This window comes from Falco biarmicus, chromosome 13 (genome assembly GCF_023638135.1).
Source record: "Falco biarmicus isolate bFalBia1 chromosome 13, bFalBia1.pri, whole genome shotgun sequence".
Lineage (NCBI taxonomy): Eukaryota > Metazoa > Chordata > Aves > Falconiformes > Falconidae > Falco > Falco biarmicus.
Window position 1 is genome coordinate 27349522 of NC_079300.1, and position 23428 is coordinate 27372949.

The 23428-nt window shown below is 37.5% G+C and overlaps 1 protein-coding gene across 7 annotated transcripts in view; it reads left to right on the forward strand.

The window, feature by feature from the left end:
• Positions 1–23428, forward strand: part of ARMC8 (armadillo repeat containing 8) — an 86811-nt gene that overhangs the window by 25125 nt on the left and 38258 nt on the right. For 5 of the 7 annotated variants that reach the window (XR_008825122.1, XM_056358171.1, XM_056358170.1 and 2 more), the window contains 5 exons: positions 9072–9214; positions 9315–9412; positions 18092–18184; positions 21752–21811; positions 22989–23069. Coding sequence is in view for 6 of the 7 variants with exons in the window: in XM_056358171.1 (XP_056214146.1) it covers positions 9072–9214; positions 9315–9412; positions 18092–18184; positions 21752–21811; positions 22989–23069 (475 nt within the window). In the remaining variant the exon portion in view is untranslated. The remainder of the gene's footprint in view (positions 1–9071; positions 9215–9314; positions 9413–18091; positions 18185–21751; positions 21812–22988; positions 23070–23428) is intronic. The other 2 variants (XM_056358172.1, XM_056358167.1) reach the window with 1 other exon arrangement.

Consider the following 23428-nt stretch of genomic DNA (forward strand, 5'->3'; position numbering starts at 1 on the left):
ACACTTAGGTGAAGGAGCTTCATCTGCGATGCTGGTATTTTTAAAGACTTCCTTTGCTCTAGAGTGGTGAAAGAGGAGGAGAGCATAACAGGCCTCCTGTGGTTGTCTTCGCTTTTTTCTTCAAAGCGAGTCAGGGCCAGTTTACATAATGATATGTGTCTTCATGAGAAATAACCCTCACCACAAGGATTGTGTACAACTGCAGCAAGGTATTCTTCTGCCCCAGCTGTGACGTACACGTGAGGCAAGGCAAATATTTGCAGTCAGCAGAATTGTGTTAGAGCTGTTTCTGTTTAAAAGCTGGGCATCCCCCTCACTCTGAAGTGCCTTTTCTATTAGCAAAAAGGAAGTTGTCATTAGAAGTATGACTTATATTAACACCTTTTAAATTGTGTATTTTTATTAGAATTTTAAGTTTCATGTTGCAAAACATCATGTAAAGGGTAGCTTTACGATATCTCATAGTATCTGTTCCTAAGGAGCTGTAAGAATCAAATCTGAAAAAAAAAATATCTCAAAAATGTATTCTTGACATCCTCTCCCACGTGCAGATGCTGAATGTTGGGCTGTGATAGCAAACGGAGTGGGAATGTAGCATAGCCATTTTGTATGTAGTGGAGAATTTCAAAATATGGGTGAATGGGAGGTCAAAACCTAGCTTCATTTTTGTTTTAAGGTTGCTTAGCATCCTCAGACCTTTGTTGAAACTTTGGTTTGTCTAAATGAACAGTAGTTTTTCAGATGGTGGTTATAAGCTGATTCACTGATGCTTTAATGTGGAAAAAATACTTCCACGCAGGAATTTCTGAAAGACTGAGAATAAAGTGTGCATGTTGGTGGTTTATAAAGGTAAATGGAATGAACAGTTCAATGGTGAACTCACGAATAAGACATCAGTCTTGAGCAAAGTGGTAAGACAGTTGAAGCAAGACTGGATGAAGATCTTGCTTTATATAATGCCTGTTAACATATTTCTTGTAAAACAAAAAGCTTGTCATCTGCAAAATGGTCTTTGATGAAGGTAACTGACATAGTCTTGTAAAATATTTGAGCCTGTGTCACACTTTAAAATAATACTAAATGGAATCAGTGTAATTCACTGTGTTAAGTTCAAAGGCTTTGAGTATTGTTAGTGTAAATGTACCTTTGTCTGGCTTCAGGAGTTGCATGTTGATCCCACATATTCTAGTATAAATGGCTACAAGGAAAGGATGAGTGTTACTGAACTGCGTGAAAGTACACCTGTTTGTAAGAAGGTGAATCAGACTGCACTGGCTCAATGCAGAGTAACAAGATTTATTTTCAAATTAAACTGATCACTAGAGAAAGGTGAGGAAAAACTTGATTGTATTCCTTATTTACTCTTACATGAAAACTGTTGTGTGCCTTCTCTTAATGCAGAAGTATTACAGTGTCTCAACTTTGGATCTAGTTAAGCAAAGAAAAGTTAGATTGGATACAAGTTGTGATGTACATAGAACAAACAGAATTAATATAAGTGAAGATGTCTAAGCATTAGAATTACTATGTAAGCTGAGGCTCCTTGTTTTGTTTCTAAAGGAAAAACTTGCTTTGCAGTTTAATTCCCTTCTGCTTGCAGCGCTGTCATACTGTAGAAGGATGTTTTTCTTTGTAATCCACATGTCAGGGAAGTGTTTGTGTTACTGTCTCCTTTACAGACATTGAAGTAGTTGGAACATTTTCAACAGTATGGTTCAAAGCTGAGTCCTACCATCACATTGCTTGACTTGGCTTTTAAAAAAAAAATTGACAGGTACCATTTGCTTTGTATGAAAATTTTCAGAACTAGTTATCTTTGCTTTGTAGTTTTGTTTTTTTAGCTTGATAGTAGAGTTAGCCCCAGGCCCTTGGATCCAACTTTTGGACATTTTGAATTAACTTGTTTCTTCCAGAAGTGAGAATGTTTAGGATACATTTCTTTGACTAACAGTCATAAAAATCCTTCATATTTTTGAGTCCTCATGTGTAAGGATCCATAAATATTTGATTTGTCACTTCAGATATTTTACAGAAATTACTCTTGTGTACTTTTAAAATGATACTTCTTGCTTGGGAAAATTATGTGGCCAGTGATTGCTTCCTGTTATGCTGTCTGAAAAGTAATGCTTAAAATGCATTAAAAGGAGCAGTTTTTAAAAAAATTGTATGTTGTCCTATCTTGTTTGATCTATTCTCATACTTTAATTTGGTTCACAGTTTGGGATTGATGCTCACTGGGACTTCTCACATGTTAAATGTAGGTCAGCCTCTATGCATGTATTAACTTTTTACTCAATACTCTGTAAGCCTATGGTAATTCATGTGCCTCAGTAGTACCTTCATCTGTATATTCATTTCCATGGTATAGTTTTCAGACCTTCTTGCAATGTACTGGAAGACAAGCATCTTCCAAGGTAGAATAAGAAATCGATCATTCCAGCAAATAGTGCATTCATCTGTTTTGCAAGAGGACTAGTAATAAATATTCAGATAAAAACTTTAATTCAATCATGATTATTTAGTCATATACTTTGATAAAAGATATCTTAAGATTCATGGTACTATAACCCAAAGTGTTAGCCTGAGGTCTTTTTCCACATGCCTGCTGATGGGGCTTGATGAAGTGCTGAGTTTCATCTACTTTACAGATACTTTAAGAACTTTGGAGATTTTTGTGACAACTTGTAAGTGGGGTGGAATGTCAAAGAGTAAATTTATGTTATTTTTAGCTGACTCTGAGGTCTATGGTCAGACTGGATTGATGAGGTCTAAGTCATCCAAGTCTGTCTTACAGCCCACAACTCCTGATGCATCACACCCATCTCGACAATCTTCAAAAGGAAGGAAAATGTGAGCTGTTTATCTTCCTTGCTAAGCTACTGTAGTTACCATTTGTTCAGCAGCTACTTCCTTGAAAGTTTTCTGCTTTAGTAGAATGTTGTGTGGTTTTCCTAGATGAATCCCTATCAGTTCAGAATACATCATGCATACAGCTGACTTTATTTTTGGTTTCCAAGTATAGTTGTTCATGGAGTTCATGGAAGTATCTATCTGGATGGATTTATTGTCCTACCTCATTTAGATATGATTGCCTGGATACCATTACTGACATCTGACAGAGAGGCTTTAATTAGTTAATTGCTCTTAGAAGTACAGGGACGAATGGAAGAAATTGTATTCTATATAAACATTAGAGGGAAATATTTCAGGGAAGCGTTCTAGAAGCTTGGGAAAGTCCAAATATTGCATTTTAAACTACTTAGCATCAAACCTTATATTAGTGTTCATGAGGATGTTGCAAGATCTTTCTATTAGCTTGATTTCATTTCCCGTCTCATGGTAATGAGCTTTACTCTGGGATTGCAGGCTTAAGAGTAAGTCAACAGGAACATTAGCACCTCTTTGCTCTTTTAGAGTATCTCTTCTGTGTTTTTGATTTCTCCTGAAGCTCTCAGGCTCTACAAAAGTGAGTTGTGGCGGTTCTAGCAGAGCCTTGTCAAGTATTTCTGCAGGTTTGGTGGAGGTCAGATGGCTGGCTGATAAGGGATAAGGCTGGAGATAAAGGGTCTAAGTTAAGCAGGGACATTAAAGAATGCGGACTATGAACAAGTTACCTTAGTAATATTTTTTAAACTTCCAAAATGCAAATTATTACCTTCCCTTTTATCCCCTGCATGTACATGCCATTTTCCTACTTTTTTTATCCTTTTAATATTGAAAGATGGAGGGAACGTACTACAAACATCTTTGCTGAACTTATCTATGCTAGGTCCTGGAAACAACAAACCAGCCCAGGGTGTATATTTGTGTCCTTATCCCTGTGTTTCTTCTGACAATAGAAGGATGTGGTCTTTGTCTTTAATGTTTAACAGTAGTTTATTAGTGCATGGTTTCATCTTTATCAGTTATATGGGTTCTCCTCACTTGAAACTTTTTGTAATTTCATGGCTTGTCATTTAACTACTTAATTTTCAATGTTGCTTGGTGCCAGTTCTCTCTTTTAAAGAAAAAAACAGAAAACGTTATACTATGGGTGTCTAGCTCTGTGGAAAACCTAATCTGAAATGCAATCATGTTTTAAAGATTTAGAAAAAGGTATTACTAATATTTCAAAAACTTACTGTATGTAGAATCTGAAATGAAACTTTGATCTCCACTAATTATAAAGCTTACATAAGGAATTCTATTGTAAACATAGAAAGACTATAGAATATAGGCAGCGTGTTTCATTTTCAGTCTTCAACATTAATGTAGCAGTAACATCTGTTACCAGTGCGGAGTGTTAATGGGAAAGAAAATAGCAATTATTTTCTTTGGAAGAGAACAACCTTCAGAATTTAGGGTGCTTTTTGAAAAAACAAAACAAAACAAAAAAACAAACCAAAACAAAAAAAAAAAAAGTGTTTTAGGACATGACATTGAGGTGCTGAAGCGTGTCCAAAGGGCAACAAAGCTGGTAAAGGTTCTGGAGCACAAGTGATATGGGGAGCATCTGAAGGAACTGGGGATGTTTAGTGTGGAGAAAAGGAGGCTCGGGGGGCCTTACCCCTCCCTACAGCTGCCTGACAGGGGGCTGTAGCGAGGACAAGTGGAAATGGCCTCAGGTTACACCAGGGGAGGTTTAGATTAGATATTAGGAAAAATTTCTTCCCTGAAAGGGCTGTCCAGCACTGGAACAGGCTGCCCAAGGAGGTGATGGAGTCACATCCCTGGAGGTATTTAAAAGACATGCAGATGTGGCACTTAGGTGGGCTTGGCAGTGCTGGGTTAATGGTTGGACTCAATGATCTTGAAGGTCTTTTCCAACCTAAATGATTCTATGAATATTCTGTAATTTTATGACTGAACATTTCTGGATACAAGGAACAGATTATTTCTTGAAGTCCTTAATAACCAGAGAAGCCTATTGGTGTGATCTGTGCCAGGAAGGTGCATTTCAGAGCAGGTTTGCAGGACTTGACACTGAAAATGGGAGAAAATACTCTTGCATTTCTAAATTGACATCTAGGTTATTGAAAGGTATTTAAAAAAAAAAGTGATGTTTACTGGCATTTTGTAATTAATAATTACAGCCATATTTACCAACACTTAGAGGAGTCTCCTAGTCTTCCTCAGGCATTCCCGTGTCTGTAAAGCTTGTTGAATGGCTAAGCTTGTTAGAAAATAATCAGTGAAAAGGTTAGTTTAGTTTTGATTCTTGTTGGGGGGGCTTGGTGTTCTTAAATCATCTAATCTGAGAACAGGTATCTTTCTGTAATGGTACTCCTTTAGATAATTCTGAAAGCAAGCTTAGCGTGTCTCCAGGTTAGTGGTGGTCAGTAGTAGCGTGTGAGGCCTTTCTCCCAGGAAGGGCACAGGGGCTAACGGCTGGTTGTCTTTGCCCCAGCAAAAAATCCACAACTTAAAGGATGCTGCCGAAACACTTGTCTTGGGGTATATGGTTGAGGATTCAGGGAAAACAGAGCCTTTTATTCCCTATTTGGAAGTTGTTTTATGTTGCTTGATGACATGTTTGTTTTGTATGTGCCGAGTTAAACTACATGAGTCAGTTTTATGTCCCTGCAGCATAAATAGATCCACTTAGTGTAGCACAGGCATGGGTGAGCCTGAGTACGTCCTTACAGATACCCTCACTGAAGGGTTCTAACACTTACACATTTGAAAGAGCAGACTGGGAAAGCGTAAGTGAAAACAGTAGGAATTGAGTGCCTTAAGCCTTACTAAAATTACTATATCATATACTGTATCATTTAAAACAATTGTTAAAAGTAACTTTTAATAAACTGCTTATTCCTGAAGCTAAATCATTTTGGTGGCAGACTTAGAAGTTTTTATTCTTTACTCTGTGTGTAGAGACGAAAGGTGGTACGTATGTTCTTGCTGATTTCTGTTCTTGACTTGTCTGGGGGGTTGTCAGTATGTTTTCTAAATTGCCAATTTAAAGTCAAATCTTTCAGCTTACTTTTCAAATACTGGGGGGGAAAAAAGTTTGTTTTGCTGTGAAATAAAGTCATAGGGATTATAGAAGCCACATAAATGTCTCTAGCAGTGGAGTTAGAAATAGGACATGTTGAAAACTGTTCTGCAATGTTGGCTTATAAAATGTATGCATGTGAGTTAGAAGGGTTGAGAAAAGTCAAGCCTTTGGTATTAAAATAACATCCATGCAGGTTACTGCAATAAATTAATTCATCTTCTGATCTGCTCGTGGTAATTCCTTTCAAATTATTTTCTACAATAAGGGATTTTTCTTGACAATTAGTGAATGTCAGACAGAGTAGAAGAGTAGATGAGATTGCACTTTCTGTGTAGTAGTTCAATGTCTAGAAAAAATTTAACATCTTTTCAAGGATTAATTTTAGCTGGGGTCACTCAGTGCATTTGTACATTACCAAAGAAGCTTCTGCTTACGATCTGTCCTTTCCTGATCTAGAAGGCAGAGAACAAAAACATGTCTATAAACATGTAATAGTAACGCAAGGTTATTCTGTCCCGTTTGGATTGGAAGCGGAATGCTTTTTCACTTCTGTGATGATTTTGCATAACACTGCATGTATTTTGCTGCTTTTGTAGTTTTTCAGAAACAGCACTAATCCTTACTTTGAACATAGCGCAGGTGATAATTCAAAGAATACAGTACCGGAATTTGTAGCTTTAGAAACATGTAATTTATTGCCTTAAGTATAATTTTTGTTCCTTTTCCAGAATTCGGTAATATAGGTACGGTTAATTTTTAATTTGCACAACTGATGAGTGAGATGTGTTTTTGTGGATGGAACAACTGATAATCTGAGCCTTTTTTACATACCTTGCTCTGTCAGTGTGAAAGGGGCCTACAGAAAAATGAAGAACAAAACAGCAGATCAGCTCCACTCCACTGAGCCACAGGGGCAGTCTGTGCCAAAGTGCCTCAGGACTGTTAGCTGGTCGCTGTAAGAAATGAGAAGAATCTTACAAGCTAAAGGATATCATCTATGTGATACCAAACTGGTGTAAATTAGACAGGAATAAATTCATACAATAAATTAGAAGAGGTTTCTAAACATCAGGAATAAGTGGCCTTTCAGCTAAAACAGATAAGCAGGGACAAAGGAACCTGAATGCCTTTGTCTGGTGATTTCGTAGAAGGAGTAGATTAAAGAAAACAGCAATGATTTTGGAAATCTGTGCCATTCTGAATCCGAAGGAAGTTGAAAGGAGAAAAGATGTCTATGCTTTTAGGGTTGCTTGCATCTCACATATTAATTTTGGGCCACATTTCAACTGTTTTGTTTGTCTTCAGGAAGAAATTATATTTAATCTCTTTAGTATGTGTTTGTGTTGTGGAACTTTTTTCCACTATGAGATTAGCTACATCTCAAGAAGGGTACATGTGTGCTTTGAGTGATACTAGCATACCACTGCCCTTCTGGCTGCTGTCAAACCTGCATTTAGAGCAAAGCAGTTTTCTAGCAGATTCACTATCAGAAAGTTTTTAATCCAGATAAATTGTTAGGGAATATTAGGGGATTATTTTTCTTCAAGAGCGTGGTAAATTATCTGCTGCCTGGAATAGTCTGAATTTTATGTAATAAACATGCTACTTAGAGCTATTGAAGAGACCTTTGATCTCTTAGCATTCTTCTAGCAATGTCCTATAGTTATGTCTGTTGGCCTTTAAGTTTCAAATGTAGGGAATTCTAAGAAGCAATTACTGCCTTACATAAGCGGGAAACATTTGGAGTGTGTGTTAAAGCTACTTTTCTGTGTTACTGTCTGTTGTGGGGCTGCTTGCAGTTCCCTTAGTGGCCTTTTCCAGTCCTGTGTACCTAAATTGCATTTAGCTGCTGTGATTTTGGTTATTTTTTCCTTTGGCTTTGATTTAGGAAGTCAGCTTTTGGGGCATCTTGTTCAGGGATACATTTACCTGAGTAACTACTTCTGTCCCCTTCAGCAGTGGGGTAGATGCTGCCTCTTGGCTCCTTTTTGCTCCTAGAGAAGGCTTCAGTATATTGCGTAACTTTAGGAGAGACCTTTTCAAACCAGAGTAGTTTGTTACTGAAGTGAGAATATTTCTGGTTTAGCTCAATGAATCTAGAAAAGTGGCTGTGTATATTGCATATACAGGAAGAACTGTATCTCGGTGTCCAAGTCATCTTACCTGTTAACAGTTTTCCTCAGACTTGTACGTAATGTGGGAGCCTGTGGTTAAACAGTTTTCATCTTAAGCTTATAAACCGTGTGAATCTTAAAGTGATTATTTTCTGTGCTGATGAGAGGTAGGAATCTGGTTGCTATCTGGGTTCTTTGTATGACTCAAATTTAGACTAAAAGCACTCAGTGACCTCTGCTGTGATTCAGGCGCTACCGATGTAATCTTAAATAAGTTCAAAGGTGCTCCTAGCTATCTTGATACTATAAAAAAACCAAATTGATTGAGACCCAAGGTGCACATTTGGCAAGGTGTGTTTTAGGCTTGAAGTGATCCTGTTTAGTTACACTCTCAGCTGCCTTCCTGCACATCAGACTTTTCTGGGCTTGTTTTTATGTGCATATATGATCGTTTCTCAGTGTTCAGAACTCAGATTGCTCTTAGCCCCCATGCTTGTGCTTGATGACAGAATTATTTTGCAACAGTGACCCAGAAGAAATCACTGCCAAAAATGATAACCATCACGATGGTGGTAATCATGCCCCTAGGTGTTATGGGAGATGCATGAGGTTCCCTTTCCCATTGACGTCAAACTGCAGACTCATTTCCTTTAATTGAAATTTGGGATCTTCCTGGTATCCTGAAAGACTTAATCCTGGATATCAGTGCTGTGACAGTACATTTCTAGAAAAAAGTGTGGTATCTTTTTACCATAACAGCAGGTAAAACCTGTATAGGAACACACAGTGTAAAGAGGTTCTTATCAATACAGTGTTCATCTTACTCTTTTGTTCAGTCTTCATCTTTCTATTAAGAACTTCATCTTCTTTACAGAGCAGGAATCAGACTTTTATTATTGTTGTTGTTATTATTATTATTATATGTGACTTAAAATTTCTCTTATGTCTGAATTTTCCTCTGAAAATAATTCTATTTCCAGGTTGCTGTATTTACTTCAGCAAGAAACCTCTAGCACAGAACTGAGAACAGAATGTGCAGTGGTCCTCGGAAGCCTTGCAATGGGTACAGAGAATAATGTCAAATCCCTACTAGACTGCCATATTATCCCAGCCTTACTGCAAGGTACTTTTTCCTTAATGGAACTATGTTAGTAAATGTTCCTGAAGTACTCAAATAAGCAAAGATAATGAAACTGAACAGTAGATTTTGTCTATATTTATAGGATTACTGTCACCAGATTTGAAATTTATTGAAGCTTGCCTGCGATGTCTCCGTACCATATTCATCAGTCCTGTAACTCCAGAGGATCTACTGTACGCAGTAAGTTGTAAGCAGATTATTATGTCCTTTTAAAACCTATAGAGTTGGGGGGCGTGAAAGGTCTTGTCTGCAGTAGTAATGAGGACTTGTTTGACCAACACTGTTAGCATTTCTCACCTATGTTTAAGGCATCTGGTTCATCTAACACTTACAGCAATATTTAGTATGAGGTGGTCAACCAGGTAGCACACTGGTAAAAGAAAAAACTGGAATTTTCAGGCTTGTGTGCAATCTTAGGTAGTAAAAACTGTTTCTAAGTGGTATTTACAGATAGCATTATCACAACTATATTGGAAAAAGTTAGTTTCTGAAACTTAAAATTTTATGTCTCACTGTCCTCCCACTGCAGATGTGAGGGTGCTTGCTTAGTTTTTGCACTACATGTGGAAGAGATTCACTTCCAAAACTTCTCTGCTTTTAGTTGATATACGTGTGATTTACATTTAACTGATAGAAGGACAGAAAACGTCCTTCACCATTGCTGTAATCTTGAGTTCAGCTTGGAGCATGTGAGCAATAAGGCAGCTAGTGCTGACCTTGTTCAGGTGACTGGGCAAAGCCACTGCTGTGGAGTCCTGTCTGAAGGTAGCACTGTCTCTTGGCAGCTTAGACACAAAAGGCCTTGCCCAAACTCAGTCACTGTCTCTTACTTGGAAGGAGGGGGAAGAAGGGTCTGCAGTCTTCCCTCCTTTGTCCCAGTGTAAGGGATGAGGCAAGCTGTGGCATGAAAACTGTACCGTGCCAGCATTCTCTTTCTGCTTGGTAAAGGATAGCGTTGCACCAGTCTGCTGGCTGGAGCTCACCCAGCAGGTCCAGCTTCTGAGGGCAATTGTCACTTGCTGAGGAAGACTTAATGCTTACAGCGAAGGACACAGCTGGCCTCTCATTTCATATTTCTCTCTGTGGTTTGGGTGTCTCTGTTACCATTAGAGACAATTTCTGTGTTAAGTCCTCAACAGGTTTTCTTCATGATTTTTGTCTAGTTGTTATGTGGTGCTGTAGTGATGTCTGTTTTGTTCCCTGTTCCTTGTCTAATGTTTTCTTAAATTTTCATTCCAGAAATAGGTATGTAAACTTACGATGGACTCAGTTTTACCATACACCTTTTCTGAATTTCATCTGCTAGTTTAGTCCATCTTACGAAGTCTTTCTGCAGCTCTTTACAGCTTACCCTTGTATTTAATATGCATATATAGCCAGCCAGCTTTGTCCTCCACTGTTCACTGCCTTTTTTCCAGTTGTTTCTTTGATTGTTCAGCAAGGAGACTCAATGCAGATTGTATGTGTGACCACTGAAGGCACCTCTCCTGAGCGATCTGAGTTTCCTCTTTGTGTCTCTGTTCCTTCCTCTGACTCCACTTCATGCTCCTGGATTCCCTCAAGTCAGCCTGTAAGAGCTCATAATTGCAGGGGCATCTGCTTCCTGCTGTCAGCATCCAAAGTCAGGGCTGAAGGTGATTGTCTCCATTAACAGTCTACACCTCTTCCTAGGGATCGGTCTCAATAGAGGCTATTAATTGCTCCCTATTTGGAGGAGAGATTTGATATCTTGAAGGGAGAGGGAGTGGGAGAATATGTAGAGAAATGTGAAAACCAGTATTAGCATGTAAATTACCACTAACATTGTGGGAATGATATGCCTATGATAATGGATTTTCTCTTTCATCCTTTGCATTCTGTGCTGTGCAACCGTGATGCCAGGACTCTGCTACCCTATTCCTTATTCAGGCAAATGTGATGTCCCTTAATGAACCATAACTACAGGAAATGATCATCTAGGGAGGGTACCCTTGTTCTTAAATTTCAACTGTAATACCCATTTTCCAATCTCCCATTCCTGTTGGACACCTGAAAGTTAAGTGTTTTGTGACTGTCCTTAAGGTCCTATTTCTGCAAATCAGCTTCTTGTTTTCTTCTTTTGTGGCCATACCCAAACCCATGCTTTGAAAAGTAATGAATGCAAACCTTTTGAAAAGAAGAGATATTTTTCCTATCTCTTGGAAGGTATAGCCACAACCCCCACTGCTGCAAGCTGTGTTTCACAAGGCAACAGTTGTTGAGAAGTTGTCTTTGTGATTAAAGAAGTAATTATGGGCCCAATCAACACTTTATGGTAGACACTCTGCTTTTGTGAGATTGAGAATAACAGGAAGAACTTAAAAGTTCTCATTTAGCCACCCTGCTCCCTCTTTGTTTCTGATCACAACAGCTCCAGGGAGACTGTCGCCATTTCCATATAGCTTCAGATCTTGAATGAATGAAAGGGCTTATTCAGCAGCCTCTTGAGTTCTGCCTTTTATCAGGTCCTATTTTAAAAGGTAAGAGATTAAGTTTGTTAATGGCTTTTCATTTTTGTTCAGCAGTTCTGGAGAAGACTTCTGAAAAGTTGATTCCTGAGTTGTATCTAAGAGAGAAAATTTTTCCAGGATTTCTTTGTGGTTTGACTCTGGAGGATGCTGTCTCTGAAACGTGGGCCAAGACTATTTCCAAGACAAGAAATTATGACTTAGCTCAATGTCTCCAAGGCTGTTACAGTCACTTAGAGGTTTCAGAGGACCTATTGGTTAAGATCCAGGATACAGAAGCACTTTAAAGAGATCTGCTTAAAATATTTCTTTTTATTTGTAATAGGTTTGGGAGAGAATAAACATAAAATCTCATTTAAAAAAAAAACAACCACCAAAACCAAGCCATCCACAGTAACCTGAATATTTCTTCCAGCAGAAATGCTAGGTGTCAGAACCAACATGTGTCCCCTTGAACCTTTCCTTATAGACAGGAGCTGGATTGATAAACTGCTGGCAGATTTGAGCAATTATGTTCCATTCCAAAGACAAAATAGTTCTTACTTTGTCTATATTAGGACTCATTCTGAGAAAATGTGAAGACCCATCCATATGTATGTAGAGATGAATGAACACTGAGCTCTGAAAAAGGCCAGGCTTTCGGTGTCTGATACTGAGATCTTACGGCAGGTTTGCTGCAGAGCAGTAATCTGTGCCTGCTGTGCCAGGTAAACACATCTTGTGGAGACTGCCTTCACTGGAATGGTGCAGGATTTGATACCAAGACAGATTTAGTGACCATCCTGCAAACGGAAATGAGGAATGACGTGGGGTCCCAGGGTGAGGGATCTGTTGAGATGCAGATACATGTACAGACTTGTTTTTAAATTGTAAGATTACACTGGGAAGTGTTTTGTGTGTCTGAACTAGCCAGCTCAATGTGGCTAGGAGTGTTTTGGCTTGCTGAATAGATTCAAACACCAAGTCGAATCCAGTTTGATGGATAGCCTGTTGCTTCATCTCCTGCTATTGTATTTAAAACAAAAAGAATGGATTCAGTGGCAGAAGACCCATGAAGGCATTCTGCACATTTCCTTACAAATGTCCTCTGTTGTGATCCCATTTTCCTTCTTCAATGTGACCCAGATACAATTTTATTGAGAAATTGCTATCTGTGGCTACTATGCTGGCCTTGAAGGAAGAGGGCAGGTGGCAGGTATGTTCCCTGCTGTGAGTGAGTCTGTCCTTACGGGAAGCTTGGAGGATGAAGGCACTGCAGCAGGTTGACTTTCTTCCTGCTGTTGAGACAATGAGGAATGAAGTTTCAGAAATGTCACGTTTTCCAGCTTATGTGAGCTACTGATGTTAGGTGAAAGGCATTCCTCCTTACTGTTCTGGTTTGAGATGAAAACCTAATGTCACCTGGCGATCAGCCAGGCTTGATGAAGGGGAGGAGGAACAATCGAGGGGACAGGGCTAGCGTGACAGAACAGAATATGTTACACCGATTAATAATGAGGTGTTTAACAAGCAGTGAAACTACACTGCAGAGTGTACATGTGTTCCACCATGGCTCAGTGATATGCACTTACTAAAGGAAGAATCTAGGTCATCTTCTAATGCCTTACTCCTTTCATTCCTCCTAACTGTGATGACTGAGCCCATATAGCAAGGCTAAATGTTCTCTGATCTGAACTGTTTCCTAAAAATCAAAATTGTAAAATGATGAATTCTAACTTAGAGAGCTTGAATTTATTTGAATGAATGTAAGAATTTCAGTTCTCTGACTTGGAAAAAAGAATAATAATCCTCCGTTACAAAAATGTTTTAAGTATAGGTCTTGTAAATTTTGGGTTGATGATAAAAAGGGATATGAAGAATGTAGGTAGGTGTTGGGATTCAAGCAGGTAAATGCAATTCTTTTAACTCTCTCGCAATATTATTTGGATGGGCAATAATTTTGTTACAATATGTGCAATGTCTAGATATTTGTCATAAGTTGCCTGGATCTAGTCTTCGTTAGCAGACAACATTTTAATGGATTTTTGATTCTCATGGGTTTAACTGCGAATTATAAGTGTAGACTCCATGTTGCTTACTAGGGTTGCTTTGTTACTTAGATACTAATATGAAAAAAGTGGAATTATGCAGCCTCATATTGACACATAATTACTATTCATATTTAGTTGGAAGTCAGTAATACCCACACATCTTTTTACTCTTTCTAGATTATTTTCTGATAAACATACCAAAATTATTGTAGAAGTTGGATATATTTTAGTAGAATCAAGGGGCAAAATTAACATAATTTTCCCACAAGCATTAAGGAAGCACTCTTGCAACTTTCCAAGTTTTTTTAACCTTTTCATACCCACAACGTACCTGATTTGATGGGACAAAATGAGAAGGCATATAAAATATATCTCCAAAGAATCACTTCTCAAACATAGCCTTTTCTAGTCCAGAATATCTAATAATACAGTTCTTCATGTATTGATAGAAATTCAGGGAACCTGTACTCCATTGATTGCCAGGATTCATTAACCCTTACATATGCAACATCCTTGCTGGGGTCACAGTGATGCCAGAAGTACCCTGTCAGGATGTTTAGTACCAGGACATCCCCATCTCATAAATGCTAAATTAAAATGCTTTTCATCATCCAGGAATTTACCATTGGTCCATGAGGCCATGCTGGCCAGTAAGATAATATCTTATGGAAATCATTGTGTGCCATTATGTTCCCGCTTCTGTAACTCTACAGTAGAGCTTCCAAACCGAAGCTCAGTTTCTGTCCACTTTATCTTTACCAAAACTCTCCAGTTTATCAAACTGCAGCCAAAAATACGCATGTCATCAGTGCTGTTGGAAGTTTTAGGTGAAATGTAACTGTTGCACGGCAATATCACTGGCTAGGATGTGAAATAAAAGTTTTAGTTCCTTACCTGATGTTAGGTACAGGTAGAGAGTTGTTATACGTTCATCTGTTGAATAAAAGAGTTTAACTGAGTAATTATTTTGTTCAAGGATGAAAGCAGTATATTTTTATCCATAGTTTGGGACATAAAAACAAGGATATGGGAAGATATGTTGTAGTAGAATCTGAAAGATAGCATCAGAAATCTTCGCTTCTTTAGCTTCAGGTTGATTTCCAGCAGCTCCTGATACAGAGATTGCCTTCTTGCACTTTTTGTAGATTTCAAGTGCTATCTTTGTTAGCAAAGAATAATCTAAATGCTATCATTGGGTATTTGCACTGAAATCTTGATTTTCATAAGCAATTCCACCAGGTGAAGTTTAAATATTAAACAACATGTAAAACCTTTCAACCAGTTCAAGGGGAGGAGGGAAAGTCATAGCCTGTTACAGGACCACTTTGGAGTTGGCAGTGTTCAGTATCAGATGTGCATTGCTCCTGTGATAAAGGTGACATCACGTCAGTGAATTGCATTCCTTGCCTGACACACGCAGGTACCATAGTACCTGCCAGTATCTCTCTGTAGGCCAGACAGCTGTGCAGAGCAGGCCATAAGAATTACCCAATGGATGCAAGGGTCAGACCTAGTTGCAAGCTAGTCACCTGTGATTTAGCAAATAAATGAGTTGCTGCTCTCTGGCTTTCTCTTTCTCCCTAAGAATCTGAATACTGACATCTATAAATTCTTATCTAAAATATCCTAGTTAGCTGAGAGAAAACCAAATTTAAGGTAAGGACAAAGTACAGTTATAAAGCAACATATAATGCAACATATAATAGTGGGTGCTTACTAACTAGAACCCTACCTATCTGGGGGAAGAGACCAAAACAGGACGAACATGTTTTCTTCCCCCCAGTTTAGGTTTTCTGCTTCCCGATACCCTGAAGTTTGCAATGTTCTATGGTTTTCTAGATCATGTAAACAGAAAAACATACGTTACCAGCATTAGGGAGCATGGTGTCTATGCTTCTTCAATAGTGGCAGTTTGATATCTTTTTAGCTCATGGGAATCCCTTCTGGCTAAGGATTACTGACCTGGTGCAGATTTTTTCACTCGGCTCACTCTTCATATATTTCTTTGGTTGAGAATTTTTTTACCTCTTACCTTGGGCAGAGGAGTATCTCTGTCAGTTCCATTAGACTTTAACTTTTAGATGAACATTTACATCCTTCTAGTTGCAGTGTTTGAAATAAGCCAGATGACACAGTGATTTCCTTGAAGGAGGTTTCAGGTCTGCATCTTATGTTTTGAAGCTCCTGATGTGTCTCTTTTCTCTTTCCCCTACCCTCGTGACTTCCTGATCCTTTTGTTTAAGGTTTACTTTTATCACTGATAAGCCTCTTGGCATATATATATGTATGTTGTTTTGAGCACTGATGTGGCTTGATATCTTCAGCTGTCTAACATTTACAGAAAATTACAAGAATCTGTTTTAATGGGTCAAATGTGTTAAAACACAGAAGAATTCTGGGTATATTGTCAACTTGTTTTTCTTTAGCTCAAAGGAAGAAACACTTAGTTTTGGGGACCTGCTATTTTTTTTTGTAAGGTTGTAACATGGTTTTTTGAGGACAAGGTTGGCCTGCTTCTGTTTGGTTTCTCATGGGAGTCTGCTGCTCTGCTTGGCATACACCCAAAACTCAATACCCACTTATTTTACACAGCACCGCAGGCTTACCACTGTCAGGGAGAGTCAAGAGACCCTTCATTACGGTTATGACCATCTCTGCTGTTACAACATACCTGTAGATTTATTTTCCACTATTGCCCTGCAGCTGAACCAGTTACTTGCAGGCCTTTGGGTTCCGAAGTTGCAAAGAAACAGAGATGTGTTTGTACATACACTATGTGTAAAGGCAGAGGAATAGCTGAAGCTACTGTTGACCAGACATGAAGAATATTGCTTAGTATAGTTTGTCCCTTGCTTTTCCTATGCACATAAGCATGCAGTGAGCATGGATATATAGCTGGTGTACCTGGAAAAACTCCAGTTTCTAGTAAGTAACTTCCCCTTAGTAGCATACTGAAATGGCAAATAAGGCTGTTGCATGTTGATCCTTTCCAGTTATTGAGAAACAAGCAATAGAAACAAGTTATTTTTATTCTCAATGTGTTTCCTGGATCTGTTGTCCTGTTGTTTTCTGTTGAGAATAAGAAGACTGGATCATTGGCAGCAAAGCTTTCTAAAATTAGTTTGCTGAATTTTTTTTATTTTTATATATATTTATATATATATAAATATTGCAAAGCTTTGCCTAACCTTAAATACGTATACAAATAAGAGAGACTTATGCATGTTTATTTTGCTAATATAAAAAAGTGTGGTTGAAAATTTCCCAAGTAATTGTGAAATAAAACGTTTCATAAACTGCTTTATATCTCTGAAACAAGAGTGATTAAAACAATCAGGCTAGTGCTACTTTCATTACTGCAGGAGTAGCTGAGGAGCATGAAGTTTTTACTCTAATCAAACCTCTTCCTAGTCAGAGGGTTGCAATCCATCATTCATCCTGCAGGTGAAACAAGATTCTGAGTGACTTGTATATACGGCCAGTATAGCGTAAGTCCTTTGGGAAGGAAGACTCGTTCAGTCTTGTCATCTCCTCTGTTCAGCACTGTTTATCTTGTGGGTTTTCTTTTTTCTTTCTTTATCTCACAATGTTTCTTTTAATGTCACTGCAGTTGCAGCCACTAAAATGTGCTGGTAAAAGTAACTGAAGGCTTTAAAGTGTTGTGGTTTTATAACTTACCACAGAGCTTAAGTAACTGGATGTATTTTCTGAAGGGAACTTCAGAATAATGATTTTCTTTTGCCGATTTATTTGGAATTCTCTGTCATTAGAGTCTTGTGTACTAATAGCATCTATAGTGTGTGTTTGACTTAAAGACAAAGGAAATTATTACCCCACATAAATCTGTTAGAAAGTGAGTGCCACAGAATTCAAGGTGGAGTGTGCATTGTTCAGCCTGGCACCTTGTTCCTCTCCCTGCTCTTTTCTACTTAGAGCCGAAATTAATCGGTAAGTAAATCACACTTGTAGTAAGAAAATACTAAGACAATCCTTGGAGTAATTGTTTTTGGTGACCATGTTTACAATTGGTATGTTTTTTCCCCCGATGATTTTATTATTTTCTCATGAAATAAAGATTTTGGAGACAAATCCCAGAAGTTTTATATCTAACTTACATTGACCTTTTATTTTTTTGCATGAGGATTTGGCTCTGAACTGTCAATTGGGCCTTAAAGTCTCTCCTGTACTTCTACAAAGGTCTTGGCCTGTGTCCATACAGGTTCCAGTGGAAGGAGAACACTGAATGCAGAATCAGCAGTACTCTTTTAAGTAGCAAACTGTGAAGAAACTATGCTGAAATACAGTCTTAATACTTTTTTTTTTCTTTTCTCACTTGTTTCCAGGATACTACAGTTATCTCCCACCTCATGGCACTGCTCAGTAGGTCTCGATATACACAAGAATACATATGTCAGATCTTCTCACATTGCTGCAAAGTAAGAAAGAGAATTCATGTTCTTTATGCAACTTGTTGTGTTTCTGGCATATAAGAAACTGTGTAAGATGATACTGCCTTTTGTGGCAGGAACATTAGGACAGTAATGACTGTACTGTTACTGCTCTAGATCTGCTGACAGATTTATTGGGGTTGATACATATTTCTCTACAGTAAAACAAAATATGCAAATAAGTTTTTTTACAAAGTGTGTCTATATTTATACCTTTAGCTACTAAACAAAGTCAGCCATCTAGGCGAATATCATTCCTCGCTATTATCAGTATAAATTTTAGAAGGCTTTTGTTTTTTTCCTCTGGAAGTCTCAAGACAGTGGGAGCATCCCTTGGCAGAGGTCTTGATACTGCTTTCAAGACAGCTGTTCTAAACCTGGAGATTTTTTTCTAAGAGGTACTGTAGTTTGAGAGGAAGAAAAATGCTCTTCTCAGTTAAGCTGTACCAGTTACAGGTTTATCCAGGTGCATGTTCATTCCTGCTATAGAATGCAATTCTCTCGATAAAGGAAAACTAATTTAAAAGTAGGAGCAACTCCACCCCGAACATTGAGGTTTTTCTTTCCCTCCCCACCCTCCCAAGTTTCCACACACCACTGCTTTTTGTATTATTGTTGAGTTTTGTCGGTAGTTACTGTACCCATGGGTTATATGGGAACAATATCAAAATAATTCAGTGTAGGAAATTAGATTTTTACAGCATCTTTACCTTTTATAAACAGTTTAAAAGAATATAGATTGTATTTACCTCCCAGACTAACAAATGAAAAAGTTCCAGAATTTATGAATTTAAGTATTTACCTAGAAAAACACCTTTCTACCTTATCACTTACAATGACCCTTCTGGAACTCTGAATTATTCCTTTGTTAAAAATGTATATTTCTGTACCTTGACTGTTACTTGTGTACATTCATCCAGTTGTGTTTCTTCTGTTAGGTGAAACTGAGGACTGAAAACTGTAGAGTTAGTGTGATATAAAAATATAACTAAGCTGCTAAATTTATAGAATTGTTTAAAGAAAACATTAAGACAAAATCTTACACTGGACTGTGAAAGTTCAGAACTGTAGCTAATATTGGAAAAAGAATTTGGTATTTTGAGAATAAAAGTGCACCAGTGAGGCATCTCATGTTCAAGCGGCCCTTGGATGCCTCCTTAGTAGGCTGAGTAGCTTGAACAGATGAAAAATCGTGCCATGTTGGCTTACAAGAAGGTAACATAGGACTGACTATAGGGTGGTATAGAAGTCAGTTCATATGATCAGGGGTTAGCTCTGTAGCAGTATAAACCCTGTTGGCTATGTGAGAACTACTGAGTAGCTTCAGGTAATAAATCCAATGTGGCAACAGTTATTGTCATCTTTTTCCGAGTGTGTTACTTCCCTGTAGCTCCATTAACTTTGGGTGACTTAACATATCAAATATATCGTTAACAAAGAAAATGTCAGTCACTTAACAAGAATAGAGTAAGGAAGGTCTTGTGAACTCACTACACTGTTTTGAATGCCTCCTCCGCCCCCCAGATCTCTCTTGAACAAATTTTACAATGAATGTTTTGAGAAAACAAGTTTTTGGAAAGAAACAGTTGATTGTGTGAATGCACAAGAAAAACAGGGTGATGGGTATGAGTATTAGGAAATAGTTGCATTTACAGAATAAACAACTGCATAACAAAAGAAATATTTGAGGTTGAGTAAACAGATCATCACAAATGTTAAATTGATCAAGAACTCATTTTTCTTTTGCCTAGGCAAATACAGCTGTTCAGCAAAAACCTAAAATGCCCCCTCTTTTTTTTTTTTTTTTTCCTCAGTTCTTGGGCTTCAGGTCTGATTATTAAGGTCAATTAGTGTTTTAAGACATAACAAAATATGTCTAATGCAGCAAAGCAGAATTTGCAGGTTCTGATATATATGGATAGGCAAAGTACATTCTTATAATTAAAAAACACCCACTAAATACCAAAAGTTTCAGTATTCACTATATTTTTAATGAGGACTCCATTTTCCTCCCCAAAAGGCCATGAGTGAGACAACCTTTCTAAGTTTTTCCTGAAGAAATAAGTTACTATAAGCTTTCGTATTTAGGTAAGGCTTAGCATATATTCTAAGAGGTATTGGTGCTTTTCTTTCTTTTTTCCTCATTTTAGTAGATTTCTTTATTAAACTTATAGTGACATATCATAGCTCCTACCTTCCTTGTTCCTGCTTAGATCTTGTACATCCATTTTTTCTCTCCCTGGCCAGAGTCTTGGTTGGTTGGGCTTCTCAGGTTTCTTTCTTTCTCAGCTGCTCGGATTTCCCTGGGAAAGCTCAGACCTGTTCCCTTGAGCTAGGAAATCCTTAATTCAGTTTCCTAGCATATTGCTCCTGGTTTCCACTTTTACTGCTTAGTTTTACAGCTTCTCGCTGCATTTTAATTAAAATTAACTGATGGAAAACATTGACCCTGGAGAAGAGCCATCTTAAGCAAGGCAAAGTGTTGATTTACAGGGGGAGCAGATGCAGTACTTAACATATGGAGCCAGGATTCTATCAACATACGAGCAAATAAGTAAACTGAAATCAGGTTGATGTACATGGTATGCTAAAAATGCAAGTCGAAATTTCCTTTTAAGATTCTCTCTATTGCAGTTGATTTGTTTTCAGAGGAAGTGATGTGAGTGGTAAGCTTTACTGTTTTAATGATCAAATTAAAAAGATAAGGTATGCATTTGGAGACACATGGTTGTATAAATAATTTGAAAAGATAGTTCTGGAACTTACATCTGAATGTGGTGACATCTCCACATAAGGAGTAATTTCACCACCAGTTGAAAATTAAAATCTTGTGTCTGGGAAAGATCCAGGATAAAGCCTGTGATCAAGGCAGCCTCCTCCCAAGCCCTTTCTGAGAATATTTTCTTACATGATCTTAGGCCTCGTACTGGATCTCTGAACCAAGGTACATTTGCATTTAGATATCTACTTTAAAAATGTCATTATGCAATGAATTGTTACATTGTTCTATCCTTCTGCTTTCTTGAAAAATGACATTCTATGATGGAAAGTCATGCAAGAAGTGTGATTCTATTCCTGAAATATTATGTCATTCAGTCACTTTGGAGGAAGAAAAATCACTATAATAGGACTGGTTCCTGGAACTCTGTTGGTATAACCAACGAGGAGAAAAAAGCAGAAGGCCTTGTTATTAAATTGGTGCCTGAGCTGCTTGGAAATGATAGATTGTATCACCAAGTTTTCACATTTATCTTTGAAACTGTCCCTATTTACGGGTTAGCACTTAATCTGATTGTGCATTAAGCAAGCTGGATTGGTATGTGCAAACAATGTGTACAGATCAGATATTTTCATGTGTATCTAGTTATGCAACTCAGAATACACCCAAGTGGCATCTCTGTACATGCATTTGTCTTGTTTGTGCAGAATTTACTGTCTGCATCTCATTGACAAATCACTAATACTTGTGAATTACTAGAACTATCTAGGTCGATATGATTTCTTTTACTTTAATTTCATTCATTTTTTTCACGTATTTTAATATCTGTTCTTCAGCTTCAACACTGGCATAGCTGCGGCTTTAAATCATTGCCTCAGCCACTTCTGTGTGCCAATGTAAGTTGTTTTCCTACTTCAACCATGCTGTTTTAATTGCATTTTTTGGTAGAAAGCTCTTGGTGGCAGTGGCAGCTGAAGCATCTCTTAAAGCACCAGATATGTTACATCTAAAAGTAATTTAACGCATTTTTTTCTTAGAGGTAAGAGATGTTCTAAAAATGTTCTTTTGAATAAAAGAGGAATCTGATTTCAGCTAATCTCAGATGTGAAAATGAAGAGTCACTCATGCATATTAGGGGGTATGGATGTGCCCATAAACTCAGCTGGGTTTGAACAAAAGATTAAGGAGTGAAGATACTTTCTTCACTGGCAGATTAGTCAAGAAAATGCATTGAGGTATGATTAATGCTATGACATTCTAAAAGCTGAATTTAAATTGAGCATAGCCTGTACTAGAGTAATGAATCTACTTCTAATGAGATGTTTGTAAGTCACAGAGCAGATTTCACAAGAGATTATTGAGGGTTGCAGGCTTCATTGAGATTTCATGTTTTTTCCAACCTCATCGAGCCTTGTCATACTACAGAGGTTCCGAGACCTTTCTACTGCAAAATTCAGTATTTGTGTTTAATTCCAAATGCTGTTTAAATCTTGAAAAAAATACTGTTGTGTCAGCCATTGCCGACTTAGATCTTGAAGTCAATAAATGGGTGATGGCTGATTAGATTTATGGGTAAATATGTTTGAAACTAAAATAATCTGTAGGAGGAAAACATGAATCTGTTTTCAAAGCACTATCACATTCTGTCTGGAAGCAGCTTCAGAATTAATTCCCTCTCTTCTGAAGTTAAAATTGTTGAAAATGCTTAATATTACCAGTGAAGAAGACATTGGTAACTGGGGATCTTTTATATGATTTGTAGAGAAAATCAGGAGCTTTCAATTGTTTCCAATGTGAAGTGTAGAAACATAAGTACTCTATCCATGTTTTTTCATTTGTGAAAACTAATTTCATTGCCTATTGAAGAAAAGAGTGGAAATAATTATGGGAAAAGGACAAATGCTATAAATATAAGAGTTGGACTTAATTAAAATAAAAAAATGGTATGCAAGCTGATTACAAAGTAAATGTTCATCAATCTAACTTAAATACATGACAATAAGTTGCAGATAGTGGAAACCTCTTACGTGTTATTTTAAAAAAATAAATTGTGTTTTATTTTTTCCTTTGAAGGGTCCAGATCACCAGACAAACTTATTTAACCATGGAGCTGTTCAGAATATTGCACATCTGTTAGTCTCCACCTCCTACAAAGTAAGACATTAAAATTATTCTGTATTTTACATACATTTATGAAAGGAAACAAAACGGAGATTATAAAAACTGTCTGCATATGAAATTAAACTATAAACAGGATTAATATATATTTCTAGAATAACACTTATTTTTACTTGTGTGGATTTCTATCAAAACAAGACCTATTGTTTTGGAGTGCTTTATAAAGTTGAAACACCATTAATTAAAACAGAGCTGGCTGTTGTTGATCCAAAGGAGAACAGTCACTTAGCAACCCAATAAAAATGGTCTACTTTGTTAAACAATAAACGAGAAAAAGAAATTAAGCTGAAAGAAGCAAATGTGAGCTGTTCTAAACAGAAGTCCTACCTGTGAAA